At 44.6% G+C, this 16,179-nt stretch overlaps 1 protein-coding gene across 1 annotated transcript in view; it reads left to right on the top strand.

Moving 5' to 3' along the window:
• The first annotated feature begins 2,309 nt into the window (after positions 1–2,309).
• syne1a (spectrin repeat containing, nuclear envelope 1a) overlaps positions 2,310–16,179 on the top strand; it is a 110,948-nt gene continuing 97,078 nt past the window's right edge. The window contains exons 1-9 of the mRNA XM_047573600.1: positions 2,310–2,938; positions 5,197–5,258; positions 10,446–10,541; positions 11,214–11,297; positions 12,819–12,839; positions 12,991–13,083; positions 14,099–14,283; positions 14,386–14,582; positions 15,095–15,207. Coding sequence (XP_047429556.1) covers positions 2,794–2,938; positions 5,197–5,258; positions 10,446–10,541; positions 11,214–11,297; positions 12,819–12,839; positions 12,991–13,083; positions 14,099–14,283; positions 14,386–14,582; positions 15,095–15,207 — 996 coding nt within the window. The 5' untranslated portion in view covers positions 2,310–2,793. The remainder of the gene's footprint in view (positions 2,939–5,196; positions 5,259–10,445; positions 10,542–11,213; positions 11,298–12,818; positions 12,840–12,990; positions 13,084–14,098; positions 14,284–14,385; positions 14,583–15,094; positions 15,208–16,179) is intronic.

Raw genomic sequence — 16,179 nt, forward strand, 5'->3', positions numbered from 1 at the left:
TGAGGTTCAGTCAGTTTTAACCCTCAACCCGCTCTTTTTTTTTCCTTTTTTTTTTTTTTTACTGAAACACTCGTGAGATCTGCAGCCTGAAGGGGTCTGTTGGTTTCTTCTTGCACATGCGGTAGAAAATGATTCTGCCTCCATTCAGCTTGTTTCACTCTGCGCGGTGCTTGTGCGCGTGTGCGTGTCTGCGTGCACCTGCTCGCCCTGCATTCCTCTCAACTCCCATGATGATGCATAATAAGTCCTATGAATCCTCACCTCCTTGTTTTGATTTTTGTCCTAGGGATGTTTTTCTAAACAATTTTGCTCACCAAGTTTGCCTTTCTCGCTTTTCTTCGCCTCTACGGCTGCTAAATGGAAGAATATTATAAAATATATCAACAAAAACTGTAATTACTTTCCTTATTTCGACTTATCTGGATTTCCGGCTTAACTATAGCTGGCCTCTATATTCTATTAACTTCTTGTAACTTAATTGTAGTAAATGAGAATATCATTAAAATGATTTTCATTAGCGGGAATCAGCACCTTGGATAGTTCCTTCACACTTCTCACAGTCTTACTTTGCTGAGAGGCTGGAATATATGGCAAGAAACCATGTATCAATATACTCTGTTTCATTATTTATATCATTGATAAGGTGTGGGCTGATGGTGCTGCACAAACATAGGCACAACATAGGCTGTAACGGTATTGAGTTCGGAGAAGTTTGCACAGCGTGGAAGCCCCACTGGATTCTGTTTTCCACTGGCACAAAGGGATGTTTTTATAGTCTGGAGTGGGCGAGCAAAGGCAATGTAAATGTAAATACGAAAAAACTGAGCTGCATGAATATTTCTTTGAACCCTCTGTCTGTCTGTCTGTCTGCCTGCCTATCAATAATACCGCCGCACATACACGCGGTCCGGCACACACACAGCAATCACAACTGTATATACAGAAATGTAAAAACAGACCTTGACAGACACTCGTTTCAAAGACTCGTCCGTGGAATCGTCCCGAGGCTCATGATTGCGTTGTGACGCCCAGTTTCAGGGCTGTTAGCGGGAGGAGTGTCAGCGGCGGTGATTATCAGCAGACAGATAGCGGATGACAGCTGCCATTGGTTATTGATGACTTTCATAATTAAAATCCCTTATGGGGGGAGCCCAAAGAACAAAAGAGAAAATCACACAAATGATGAATGGTCCTTTCATCTTTAGGACTGATATAGGACCCACCAGGCTCTTGAGCGTGAATATTGCTTTCCAGGAAACTCTCTTGAATGTGCTTTCAAAAAGGGGCCCTGGTGCTTTTAATACGGCCTCACTGTATGTGTCCCTGTGTCTGTGCTTGTTGGAGAAAATGAGGGACGGGTCTAAGGAAAAATGACAGGCTGAATAAGGGAGAGCATAGGTCAGACGGAAACAGAGATACAAATCAGCCAGTGAAAAGGAGAAGGGGTCAATGTGTTGCAACGCTGGTATTTTCTGCTGTAATTGTACTGCTGCGGTGAGACTGCCACGCTTGGGTTGGCAACATATATATTTATATATATATGAAAGGGACTGGAGTGAATTTTGATGAATCTACAACATGACTTCTCGCTAGTACTCAGAGAATGTCTCTTCAGATGCAGGAACAATGCTACCATTGTGTCTGATTTGACAGTCCACTTTTGTAGCACAGTTTCCACATAAGAATAAATCGCCGAAATGCAATGAATATAGAGTAAAACATTGTGAACGCTGTTCTCTTTGTCCTGAACTTCCCTATATTGTTTTAAATCCTGATCTTGCGGTGTGCTGTGTGCATACTTCTCCGCATTGTCTCCGTATCTGTTCAGCCCTGCCTCCCCCAGAGAAAACAAATAGACAGATGTACTGTCTGTGACTGTGGTTGAGATGAAAGCAGATCCCTTTTGAAGAGAGTACAGTAGCGGATCAGACTGCTACTGTCGGGGAGAGTCTGCTCCCCTGCAGGCTCTATAGAGTAGAAAGCTGCATGCCTCAGAGCACCGCGCCGAAAGAGTTTTTTTTTTTTTTTATTAAGACTGCCAGCAGCACATAGGGAATTCCTGCACGTCCGTCCCAGTGCTGTGTACGCGCATTAGCGTGCATGGCGCTGTCAGAGGAGAGCGCTCACTTCTTCCCCTACTAACCTGCTAAACAGTTCCCCTTTTAACCCACCCACCACCACCACTCCGGTCCTGTCTCTCCACATCAGGACGGGGCTGCTGTGACGTCGCTCATTCCCACGCACTCTGATTGGCCGACCAGTGGAGGGAAGTGGATTGTTCCCGCAGCCTACAGTGAAAATTTGAGAGAGAGAGAGAGAGGGAGAGAGGGAGAGAGAGGGAGCGTGGGAGGGAAAGACAGAGGTAGAGAGCGTATGAGAGGGAAAGAGAGAAGGAGAAAGGGACCTAGCAGGAAAGATTGATTGATGCTGAGGCAAGCCAAGCCGGCACTGCGCAGGGCTCACACACACAAATAGTCCTTGCATCATGCGTACCCTCACACCACTCTCCCAAGCTGCTTAACAGGCAAGAAAAACACTGACTGAGTCTGCAGCCTGTTACCGCAGGACAGGACAGGACAGGACAGGGCAGGACAGAGGACAGGACAGAGGACAGCAGGGAGAAACAGGAGCGTGATACCTTCCTCGCCGCTTTACCTCGGAGCAACAGTTCCACCGCTGTCATCTCAGGAGGACTCCAGGGAGCTGTTTAAAGACACGTACCTAAAAAGGGGAGGGGGTGCAGCAAGGGCAGAAACAAGGGCAAGTTTTTGCCTCTCCGGGAGGCTGTCGTGGATGCCCTCTCCACGTCCCCATGACAGCAGGCAGCAGCCGAGGCGTAGTCCGGGGCACAAGATGGCACGACGAGTAGGGGGCGAAGCCTCCCCGAAAAAGAACACATCCCTCAACCTGGTGGCGGGCTTTTACCACTACCTCCGCGGTAAGTGGAGCAGTGTGTGTGTGTGTGTGTGTGGCCGTGCGTGCCCCACTGAGAGGGTAGAGTCAGATAAACGCACAATTCAGCGTGTGTTTTGTTTGCGCGATAGGGCACGCCGCATGTGTTTGATTTAGCGTGGCACTGCGGTGTGGACTGTACGTGCCTGCTGCGTGTGTGTGTGGAGGTCTGCGAGCGTGTGCGTTTCCCAGTGTAATTTTCTTAGTGAGACTTCCCTGCCGGCTAGGTCTTTTGAGGGCTGTTCAAAAGTAAAATGGGCAGATATTTGAAGGGGGGCGTTTCCACCTTGGCAGAGTGTGTGTGTGTGTGTTTTTGGAGGTCGAGAGATTTGAGCGTACAGCAGGTGAAAGACGCCTGCAGACAAGACGCAACTTACTGCATGTGTCACAGCACAGCAGGCTGACTGTCAAGATGTTTGATTCCTTATCGCTGCGGTTGACCCTGTGGCTATCTGTCTGAGTATTTGGCTACATTCTCCATTCTGTCTGGCTGCCAGTCTGCCTGACGAATAAGTCACATTCTCCAGCTTTTCTGTGGAGAAATTAAAAATGAAATGCATTAAAAATGGAAGACAGTTTGCAGTCAGTTTGTACTTCCCTCCCCGCCGTTCGGTTTTGGAAGCAGTCCTATCGCAGCTCGTCAGACGACACGCTAGGTTTAAACGATATTTTATTAAGGTCATCATCACTGTTGGGGGTCAAAAAGAGAAGTCATTGGCCGTGGATGGGACTAATGATGCAGAAGGCATTCAGCTGTGTTAAACCGCTGTCGCGAGGCTTGGTTTCTGAGCTAGGTTTCCCTTTGTGATACGGAAAGAATGTGAGTGTGTGTGTTCCTTAAGTGTGACTGTGTGTGATTTGAAAGTCACCTCGTCCCTGAGACTGAGAGGCTGGCACGCGCAGACATGTTCTCCGTCACACATGCCCCTGCTCTAGGATGTGTGTGTGTGTGTGTGTGTGTGTGTGTGTGTGTGTGTGGGGAGAGTGAAATCTTTCTCGTTCTCATCCAATATTACCGCCCATCAATATTTGATTACTCCCGGACCCAATCAAAAGATTAATTCGTAGAACGAGGACCTGCTCGGTGGCACGTATGACCATGCGTGAATGTGTCTGCATTATGCATGAACGGCGCCCCTCCCTCCGAAACCAAAGCCCTAGCACCTTGTGACTCGCACACCCCTTTTCTCTCTCCACGTCCTCCCACAGCACCAAGTGACACACTAACCAACTTGAGTGTAATCAAACCGTCAGCATATTTCATTAAGGTGGAGGAAAGCAACGTGTCAGACGTCCTTTCTCACCGATAACGCGCTTATCTCAAGGATATTGCGCTGGGGCACAGACGGTGAAAAAAAAAAATACAGTCACTGTACATGATGGGATCCTTTGAATTCCAGGTGGATTGTGCTGCGTATGCTCTAATGGGATGTACTGTATGTGGCGCCTGCACATGAATTTGCCAAATTTCTTAATGCATAGGCTGCAAGCAACATCGAATTTCGCTGTCGGAAGGTATCAGGGAGAATGAGTTGCTGCTGGAATACATTAGTTGGTTGGAAAATGAATAAATAAATAACGCACCTCTCAATATTATCTCTAAAATTTAAAGTGTTATTGAACACATGCTTGGTTTGGGACACTTGAGAGACATGGCTTGATTTATTACCTCGTCCTCATTTAAGTTAAGTGGCTGTTCAGGGGACGTCGTGAGAAGACGCTATTGATTGTAGCCTTTGCTAAATGGTCTTTATCGCGGTAGCCACCACAAACAAGGCCCTCTCCTGTGTATTGGGTAAATCAGTCACTTTGAATAAGGACGTTTTCGTGGACAATGGATCGCATGCTGGAAACGTTGTCAAAAATAAATAAAGGCCTCCTCTAGATCACACCAGATATAAGAGCTGACCTTCTATCATGTAAAGGGTATTTTTGCGAGCGGAATCTTCCGTGCACGCTGAGAGGAGTTCAGCTCCTGAAAATGCCACCTGTAAATGTCAAATGCCTTCTCTTTAGTGCATTAGCGTGGGGTGTGATTCGGCTCGGACGGTTTTCAGGCACATGAGACAGACAGAGACGCTGTCAAAGTTAATAACCGGGGGGGTCACAATCCAGCCTCACAAACCCAATCAGCTCCCACAACAATAGATGACAGGAAGATTGTGTTTTAATCCGTTCTTTGTTTTTTGTTGTTTTTTTTATTGCATGCAACTAATACTGATGCTCTGGGCTCTGATTTTGCAGATGAGCAGGAGGCAGTGCAGAAAAGGACGTTCACAAAATGGATCAATTCCCACTTGGCGAAGGTAAGAGAGCCCACCCCTCCTCCCCACGTCACTGCCAGCATTGTCCATTTACACAAACACTGGCGCTGGTGTTTGTGAATTGAAAACTTCTCCATCTCTTTGTTTTTTTTCCACTTTGAGCGACTCCATCCGCTGCTGTGTGCTCTGTGACATTTGCTCCATTTCCAGCACATGCTCCAGAGCTGGTCATGGGACCGACTGTGCCAGCTTAGACCACACTCTTTCTTGCACGCCTTTCTTACTCCTCTAACCTCACATAGCTGGTAGCAAGGATTTGCTCTCGTTCTAATTATCACTATTGCGTTGCGGAATTCATTGCACTCTATATCTGTTTTTCCTGCAAGCTACAGCCAGTAATTTACATCCCCGCTATCTCAGTATTGGCTAATTTAGATTGTTCTGGATAAGAGGTTTTAGTTAAAGCCTGCCCTTCATTTGTCTCGTCAATGTGCTTGGACAACAATGTGTCTTTAACTCGTGCTTCACAATTACACTTGAAGCCGCCTCACTCCGAGGGGCCCGTCGTACGCCCTTAATTGTTGTATTATACTGCATTAGGCTCCTCAATTTCACCCATTACTGCTGAAACGCTGTGACAGGAATGGGTGGATGAGGGAAATATGGCACAATGCAACACAATTAAGTGTTACTTCAATCTGTGACGCTCCACTCAGGGTTCCCTATTTGATTACGACAGCTGTGGAGGCCTCGAAACGTCTGTGACGTGGAGCAGAAAATTCATTTGAAAAGCACTCTGACGGGAATAAACCATGACGTAATATTAAATATCGCAGCTCGGGATCGTGCCAGCAGAAAATTACGCACGGCCCTAATATTTAAATGCCTTGAATTTTTAATAACATTTAATGGAAGTGTGCATTTATGGAGACGTCCTCCTGCAGTTGAGAGGAGCTGGGGTCCCTTTTTGCTAATTTGTGGTCAGTGCAAAGGTTGGGATTTGAGTGATTAGGGAAAGGCGAATGGGTTCCAAAAAAAAAAGTCTGGATTATGAAGCTTAAAGGAATAGTTTAAGAATATGTTTCTGCTTTCCTGCCAAGAGTGAGATTAGACAATTAATAGAGCCCATATCTTCATCCTTAATGTGTGGATTGATCCAAAAAGTAGAGAAGCAGCTCGTTTGGCCCAAAGGAACCATTTTACAGGGGGTTAATAAGGTGTAATAAGACAGAACGGGTTAATTAAAGACTGTTTGAGATGCTTTTCGCCAGAATATCCCCTAACAAGTTGCTGGTTCCAGCTCCGTACTTTACGTAAAGATGATGAGTGTGGCAATAAAATAAATAATCAAATTTCCCAAATGTCTGCGGTAACATACTGTTTCGTCTAGTAGACCAACATTCCTGTAACCAAAGCTCAGTTCATGCAAAGCAGCTTTACGGAAATCCTGGAAATGTCATTTAAATTCCATTTAAATGAGCTTTAATGAACCAATTCAGTTAATTAATAGATTAGTGATGCCGCCACACTTCCGTTCACGGAGAGGCCCGTATTTGTTCCTCCGTCTAGTTGATCAAATTACGTAGCAGCTGTCCTCCTCCATGCCCATCGCGAAACTGCTTACCCTTTCACCTGATGCCTGACGTTGCCATGGTGACGCTGATTGGCCTTGTATTTGTCTTCAAAAATGTCTTGGTTGTCACGGCGGCTCGGTAAAATGTTCGGAGGACCTTGCGATGAGTGGGGGCTGAGAGTCATGTACGTGCTGCCGGTGTGACGCTATTTTTCAGGACTAGCAGGGAGAAAGGCGGCTCGTGTAGAACTATTCCTCAAAGAACCGTTTAAAAAGGGTGTGAACGTGCGCGAGAGAGAGAGAGACGGGAGGCCAGAGACGCTTTAACACTTGGTTTAGCTTTCCTCTCGGAGGGATAGATCACGCCCTTGGCCATGGAGATGATTAGGCCACTGCAGTTATCACAGGTCTTTAATTCAGCGCCTAAAGGTGTGTGATTAATCGTTAGGTGAGTTGAGACGTAGCGCGAGGGCTTCCTCCCACTATCGCTCCCCTCCCCCTCACTTTTCCACTCCACAGGTACAACAAAAGAAGTCTTACGAGGTCTGACAAAGACTTTCTATGAGCGGGAACGTATCGGAGCCGGTAATTTATACAGAAGATTAATGACTGTCATTACTTTGAGTAGTTCTCCAGATTAATTTACTGGAGATATGCACTAAATAGAGCTATATTTTCTAGGTTTCATCTTGTATTTGGAGATTTAGAGCACACGGTATATTGTCCTGCAGCTTTTCCTGCCTCTAAATCTTGCCAAGAAAGGCACATTTTCAGTTTTTTTTTTTCCCGACTGCATCAGGCTCTTAAGTTGCAGCGGAGTGACACGTGGGATGAGGGGGGGATTCGGTGAGCGGACCCCAAGTTTCCATTTTGACAAATCCTTTCTGAGGAGCTTAATTATGGAGTGGCCAGTGTGAGCTGCAGAGGTCCCCTCGTCTCTCAAGCGTTTTCCGGGCAAACAGCTTTAGTGCGGTAATCAGTGAACCAAGTGTTCTTAGAGATTATAGCAGCAGTAAGTGAAGCTCCCAGCTCCTCGCTCAGTGTTTACTTCCCTGCTCCCGCTGCCCCCTCTTCTTCACGGGTGGAGTCGATCACGTCGCCCATGCACATTAAATTAAACTCTAGTGCATCGTGGTGCGTTGCATGCGCCTCAGCTGACTATGCTCCTGGGATGTTTGTCATATTTTTTCAATTATCAAGCTGCATGCTGTTATTCTGACCTTTTGGCTTCCTCCGCCTCTTTCGTTTGAAATTTTTACCTAATTGTAGCATTCTCACGCATGGGTGGCACATACGTGCACCGACATGAACAGAGTCCCGCCAGTTTTTCAGAGAGATCATGACTTTCTTGCTTGCATCCAAAAAAGTAGTTTAAACTATGTGCACTAAATCAGGGGTCTTCAATGTTTTTCAGTCCAAGAACCCCAAAAATGATGCAGAGATTAAGCAGGGACCCCCCACCTACTATATGTGTTCTATATTTAATTCGAGCTACTACTTATAATATACATTACTATCATCTTGCATTCAATATTGAGCTATTCAGATAACACATAGATGCAAGATAAACATACCTATATATACGATGCACTGTTAGCTTCTCTTCTGCTAATATTGCAGCGTGCGTCTGGATTTCACATGGGGACTGAACAGGCTCTCAATCTCGGCATATAATATACTATGCGGCCTCCTGATTGGCTCAGCAGCTACAGGGGCGGGTCCTGCTGTGTACAGGAAGCTTAGATTGACAGGTCTGTTGTGGAGCTCTGTGTGAAACGGTGGCTGCTGAGACAGCTCCTGTATCGCTGAATGAGTGAAGTGTTGACTTTAATCCCTTTACTAAAATATGTTGGATTCATGTTAATGTCTATTTAAAGAAATTTAAATTTGTGGGGGGAAAATAAAAAAGAAAAAAAAGAAAAATTGTCTAATCAACCAAAGATTTTGCGCCCCCCTATTCTATATTTGCTATTATCAGTTAAACCTGTAATGACATGTTTGTGTTTTTTGCCTATTCTTGTCTATTATCTTCCCTTGAGTTTCACTGCATGAGCTGTCTCGACTATTGTATTAAATAGATACTTATTCTCTTTAATTTAGCTGACTGTGATTATAAAAGCAAAAGCTCGTACCTCCACGAGCGAATAAAGCCCTTTCAGTCTAACTTCAGCTTCAAAAGACTTTGACAATAGTTGCCAAGTATCAATTGTTCCTTCGAAACCACTGTGTTTGTGACTCAAAACGAAACCTCTCAGTCTCCTCTTTGTTTCCGCCGCTCCCTGTGTCATTCATGCTGTTGATCTTTTGGAATCTACAGAGTTGACGCGCACCAACACGAGAGACGCACATCCTGAAACTCCTCTGCTCACAATCAATTACGACCCAGACACTCACATGTAATTAGCTCATTAAGTCTCCTGAAATTTTTTTTTATACAATTTTTTTTAGCGCATGTTGTTGAGTAGAGGAAATGAATATTACTTTCTTATTTTGCAATTAGTCTAAAATTTCCTCATTAGCGCTGGGATTATAATGAACAAATAGATAAATTTCACTTCAATTAGCCCGTGGAGTAATTTACCCCTTTGAATGGGATCTCCGTAAGCGCGTCTTCTGTCACTTTATGATATGGGCACAAGGGCTGTCTGAATATTCTAATATCCAAATCTGCGAAATGACATTAGAAGAGGAATTAGTGTGAAGAGCCGCTGTATTTGCTAATTAAATTTGAAAGACGTGTCCCTCCTCTCTCCATCTTCAGTTAAACCCCCTCTCACATATTTGCTATGTATGTGTGTGTTTTTTTTTTCTCTCTGTCTCTCACCGGTCCACTTACATGTGATGGCACAGACACACTTGTGCACACATCTCCAATTCTGCCTTCCCTCTCTTCTCACACTCCCGTTCCCGGTTAATCTCCCTGTGAATGCTTCGCTCGTCTGAGTGCCCACCCCCACCCCTAAACCTCTCCTCAGCCCCGGCATGTGACTGTACTTTAAGAGAAATCCTTGATGTGGCGTCTGCGAGAGACAGAGATATGTGGATTTCCTCGAGTCTGGAAGTCTGTGTCGGGTCAGGGAGGAAGTCAATGGGAAGTTTGAAGTCATCAGCATATTTTAGGATTTGAAGACCCCATTCAGGGTCTGCTGAGCCTTCACTTATGAGTGAATCCAGCTGTCGGGAATGCACGGCTCTGCTAAACTCTATTTGGGCTCTATTTGGGTTTTTTTTTTTTTCTGAGGATTTTCTCTATCCATGTTTCACAAGTTTAAATGAATGTCTTACGGTGTAATATATGCATTATATTCTGGTTTATGTGCACACCAAACATGGATTAATGCGCAGAAGAAGAAAAAAGAAAAAAAAATGGTTCTTGCCTCATAGTTTCATGTACATTGCAAGAGCTATTAAGACTCAAATCCCAGGCCTTTGCATTCCAAGAAAACTGAGGAGGCTTTGTTTGAGTTTATGGCAAGAAACACTCAAGCAAATTTATGTAACTGCTTATCAAACCCCCAGTTATTTACTTAGAAATTTCTCATGTACACTTGAAAACAAACAAAACCGGCATTACCGCTTTAAGAGTTAAGTTCCACTGTGCTTGTTTTTATGTTTCATCCGAAAAGACTGAAATCATGTACTGTTTTCTCTCGTAGCGTGTCCCGCCCCTGGTGATAACAGACCTGTTTGAGGACATCAAGGATGGTGTGATGCTGCTGGCCCTGCTGGAAGTCCTTTCAGGACAAAAACTGGTGAGCCTCACGGTCACTGCTCCGTCATGTGATTTGGCCGCAGCCTTCAAACGCTTCATATCCTCATGATCTCGCCGGATTACAGTTTTTTTTTTTTTTTTTTTACTTGTTTTAGCGCCGAGCCGGCAGGCTGGTCAGATAATAAAAGAAATGCACCAATCTCCGATTGTTGTTTTTCCGTACGTAGCAGCGGTCAATCTCAAAAGAGCCGCAGACTTAACGCAGTGCGTGTGAAACGAGGCGCGGTTACGTGGAAATTCTCATTGATCGGATTTTATTGGGGTGTTGGAACTGAGTAGGAAAGCCCAGATTAACAAGGACAGATCAGAGTTCACCAACACATGCATGGCACAGACAAAGACACGCGCACACACACAGCTTGAGGATTTCAATTGGCCAATATTGCCTAAGGTCTAAGCTTTCCTATTGATCTGGTTGTTTATAGTCAGACCCAGCTCTGATGAGGCCTCTGTGTCTTTTTCACATGAGGTCAAACATATCCATATTTTCTATTTATCTGGTCTAAATTTATTCACATTTGCATGCACATGCTATATTTACTAATGTAGTAGTACCTAAAATAACAGTTTTTTCCCCCTACTAGCACTCACTACCACTTGGCCTTTTCTTTTCTTTTCTTTCCATCTCCATTGTTCTTTCTTTTCCTTCCAGCCATGTGAGCAGGGCAAGAAGCTAAAGAGGATCCACTGGGTCGCCAACATCGGCACAGCTCTCACATTCCTTGAGGGTAGGAAGGTAAGAGTTCAGTGACTTCTTTTTGTATATTTTTTTTCTCTCTGTCTTTTACCCGTCCCGCTGCTCTCGCCTCTCATCTTGTGCCTCATGGGCGCAAATATTGAATCCCGACCTCCCGTGACCCGTTTCCCCTTCCTCCCCGCCTCTCGCTCTCATTTATCCTGAAACCACTATGTTCTCTTGTTGCTGTTGTTGTTTTTATCTCCGGGATGACTTTGCTGGCTAAACCCGACAACATTCTTTGTGTAATTTATTTGTTCGACTGTCGTTGTAGGATTGAAAATCATGTGAAGCCTTTCCAATATTAGCACTGTCCGCTTTTCTTTTTGTTGTTATTCACCTTTCTTTTTCACCCCATCATTGGCAGAAGCGGCTCAATGCGGTTTCGGATGCAATCACCTAAATGCATCAACTGCCCTTCTGCGAGATTAGTAAAACATTCCCAAAGCCCTGCCTGTCTCGTCCTTGGATATACATAAATAAAGTCATAAGTATGAGCTGTGGCGTCTGCAGGCACATTGATTTGTCTTCCTCGAGTGTGACAGGGTTAAAACTGTAAATCCCGCACCAGTAATCTGCAGCCGGGAGACGACACATGAGCGCACGTGCCCCGCTGTAAATGTCTGCGCGACTGTGTAAATCAGCTGGAAATTAAATGTAAATATGCTCAGTGTGTAAATCTGATGTAGGTTTTGACAGTATTTACATGTTTCATTAGAGACCCAGCAGCCTGTGTGTCTCATGCATGCTTGCCTTTCTGTGTATACCCTTGAAAATGAGTTTACCACTTAATAAATCATATTGGGAGGCTGCCGAAAACGTGTAATGTGTGTATTTAAAAGGAAATTTGACTATACCGGCAGAAGTGCCCAAGGTGACGTCTTTAAATATCGCATTTATTTATGTATTTGGCTAACACAAAACTACCAAAGATGCTCACTTCTTGACAAAAGACGGTACAACTATAAGAAACCTGTGTGTATGGTCACAAACCACTTCCATTAACCGCTCCAGTCTCGCGCTCCTGTTTTGATTTGCCACGATGACCTGCCGCGTTTTCTAATACGAACGCACGTATCGCACGTATTCTTATCGTCCGCTGCCCTCGCCAGCCCCCAATTTCTTCTTCCACGCTTGTTTCGCCTATGCCGAGTGGCGGGTATTACCGCATGGCGACCTGTTGGGCCGCGGCGCATCAGTAATACAAACCCCGTGTGTGATAATGTAGAATACTTCATCATATCACGAGATACAGCCCTCTCTCTCTCTCCCGTCTCTCTCTGTCCATCTCTGCTGGATGTAATCCCTGTCGCCTGTGTAGCGGTGATACATCTCTGCTCTCAGCCAAACCACTCCGGTTATCTCACCTCAGAGATGCTACGGTATCTGCCATCTCACAGTCAATGAGGCTTTCAATCCAATGCATCTAGAGTACTTATAAATGCCGTCTCCCTCTTCCTCCCCCTCCTCCCCTCTCCCTACTCCTTCTGTCTTCCCCCATCTTCTCTTATCTGCCTCCAGTCGGCCTACAGAGGATCTCCGGTCAGTATAACATTATAGAGTCACTGGGGTCAGAATTAACTTCATCCTGTAGTGCTGGGTTATCCATATGTGTGAGAAAATAGAGAATAAACTGGAATAGTTTGGTGCTTTTATGAGTTATTCCAATGATGGATGTTGTGTTTCGCCACAGATCAAGTTAGTGAACATCAACTCCACAGACATCGTGGACGGACGGCCGTCAATTGTGCTGGGGTTGGTGTGGACCATCATCCTCTATTTTCAGGTAACTAATCACATAAATGCAGTTTATCGGATGTTCAGATGTAATGTGAACAGTTCTTCATGTTGTTTGACATGAAAACAAAATAAATAAATAAATAAAAAGATTCACAGCGTGAAAATAATGACTTCAAACTGACAGCCAACACGTCCGATAATATGCAGCCGGCGGGGTGCTTATTAGGAAAACAACAGGCTTGTTTTTCTAGCACAACAAAAAGCTGAGCAACTTGAACTAAAGAGACTTTAAAAAACAAAAAAAACAAAAAACAAATGTGAACATCAATCTCTCTAAGCATCCACACAGAAAACGAGGAGTGGTCACCTCAGGCATTTTGACTTCACAATGCTAAATTCCTAGAAACATCATATTAATGCTCCCTTCCTATCCCAGCAAAGACGGGGGGTATTAAATAAAGCAAATGCACAATGCCTGGAAATGTACTTATTCACTTACTGGCATTTTGTTGATCTTTATTGATGGATTTTGCGGCTGCAGACAGGAGAGACCGAGAAGCAGACTGTGTGTGCGCAGCAATAAATCTTCAACAACTGATGAGCTGGCACGGGTGGAAGTCTAATAATACATTTTGAGACTGTGGATACATGGAAAATAACAGCAAGTGTGTTTAAGCAGGAGAGTAAATGTTCTCACATGTAAATGTTCATTTAAGATCGTCTTTAAATAGTGTTTTTCAAGGTGTACTCCACATCCTGAAAGACTGCACACCTTACAAATGTATATAATAATTGTGGAAAATGTGAATTGTTGTTAAGAAATCTGTAAATTAATTGTAAACCATATGACTTTATGGTCAGTGTATGTGTTTACACATATAATTAAGGCTGCTTATTGACTTCAACCACAAATAGATCCATAAAGTCCAATAATATAAAATACTGATAAGATTTCCGGTGAAAATTTTCAGTGAACACATAAGAAAAGCAAACACAGAGGATACTATATTTAGCGTTACCGATAACCGTGATTGAGCCCGACTGTTCCTGCGCCCCTACAGATTGAGGAGCTAACCAGTAGCCTCCCAGCGCTCCTCGCCTTGTCCAGCAGCAGCACCTCCTCTCTGGACAGCTCCAACAGCAGCACTGAGACCACCAGCCCACCGGTGAAAAGGAAACCCCTCCCTCCTATGCACGGTGGAGCCAGGAAGGCCTTGCTCAGATGGGTTCAGCAGACAGCCACCAAGTACGAAGCCTCATTTATTAGTCAAAAATACATATGCTGAATACACCATTTCCTAATGTGTTGCCAGTGCGTTTGTCACGTCTGATCTTTTGTCGTTTCTAGAAGTTTGGGGCTTGAAGTGAAGGATTTTGGGCCCAGTTGGCGCACTGGTTTGGCATTCTTTGCTGTTATCAATGCGCTCCGGCCTAATCTTGTGGACATGGAGCGAGTGTGGGGGAGGCCTAATCGAGAAAATCTGCAGGAGGCTTTCCTGTTGGCTGAGACTGAGCTCGGCGTTCCTCAGCTTCTTGACCCAGAAGGTAAAAAAAAAACAAAAATACATTTCCATCTGAACAGGGCTTTGTTTCAAACCACACACCAACAGTATCATGGGATGAAACGATGTTCTTCGTAGTCCGTGTTTCCTTTTCTTTTCATTCTGCTGTATTATCTTCAGTAGAATACATGGTTGTCTTTGTGCCTCCCACTCAGCTTGTATCAGTCCAAATTCAGCTAGAGTTTCAGAAAACAGGTCCGTAGCCGCATCAGATGTGCATGTCAGTGTCACTGCCAGACACCATCTGTGAGCCCCTTCACGCCTGCCCTTCAGAATGAACTCTAACAAATCAAGCTTGACATCAGCATAATAAAGGTCCATTGGGCCGTGAGATTCGACACGATGGAACCTCCAAACAAAAACGTGGACACCGTTCTGAAATGCTGAAGACTGGATCCGTTCAAGATGCCGCTCGCCTGTTTTTAGGTGGCCATTATTTTTCTTCTGAGGAGAGAAACTGGTCTCCTGATTACATTCATTTGGTTCCCTCCTCAGATGTCGATGTCGACAAGCCAGATGAAAAATCTGTTATGACGTACGTAGCCCAGTTCCTGAAACAGCTTCCTGGTCCAAAGCAGAGCGACGCGGAGGTGCAGCTAGAAGCAGAGGTAACCAGGTGTCAGATTTGTCTCAGTCTGGATGTCATTGCTATCGTCTTGTCTACTTGTGCGTCGTAGATGTTTTGCCTTTTTTCTGCAAATGTCACCGTTAACGTGTCAGACTTCAGCCATAGCATACAATACATCAGACAAGGATTTTTAAAATGATTACACCAAGTGTCTTGCCTGTTTGATGTCTCTTTTTTGTACATCTCTGTCTCTCTCTATTCGTCCTTGTCTGTTTTGTTCTCTGGTGTTTTTGTGTGATGACTGCTTCCCTGTGCTTGTTGTGCTGGACTCTTGCTCCGCAGCACGATCTTGCCCCTCGCGATATAGAGGAAATGTTGGAGGTAGGTTGCGTAGTAACTTAGAGTCCCAGAGGCAGGCTCTCAATCATTTTCTCACCCTTCCACCTCCATGGTTTACATATAAAGTGGATTAATGCTTATTCTTCTTGCTCTTCTATTAAATTGCTGTATCGTTGCCTACTGTATATTGTCAGGATGAGATTAAACATTGTTTTTCCATGTCAAAGTTGAGCCTATATGCTAATGCCGGCTCTTTATCTTACCTGATGTGACATTCCCGCCCCAGGGTTTCTGAGCCATGATAACGAAAGGAAGTCCAGTATAATAAGATGTGATATTGCCATTTATGAGCGCTACCACCTAGCGCTGTGGCTCCTGGTCCCATTAGCATGACAATGAAAGCCTCTGGCGTCGGCAGTGAGCATTGATACAGCATATTTGATGGGAGGCTTGTGAATAGAGGTTGTCTGTTTTCAAAGTGTCCAGAGCTGTGATGTGTTGTAAAGCTTCCCTGGACGTCACACTGTTCATTGTCCTGACCTGCTGAACAGCCTTTTGTGTGTGTGTGTGTGTGTTTGTTGCGTCTCTCAAAAGTAACTAATGTGTTTTTATGTTTTCCACATAAAAACAGAAAAATATAGGCAGCGACTGGTCATGAAAATATTCGCAGAAA

The sequence above is a fragment of the Mugil cephalus genome, chromosome 21, assembly GCF_022458985.1.
Source record: "Mugil cephalus isolate CIBA_MC_2020 chromosome 21, CIBA_Mcephalus_1.1, whole genome shotgun sequence".
Classification (NCBI taxonomy): Eukaryota; Metazoa; Chordata; class Actinopteri; order Mugiliformes; family Mugilidae; genus Mugil; species Mugil cephalus.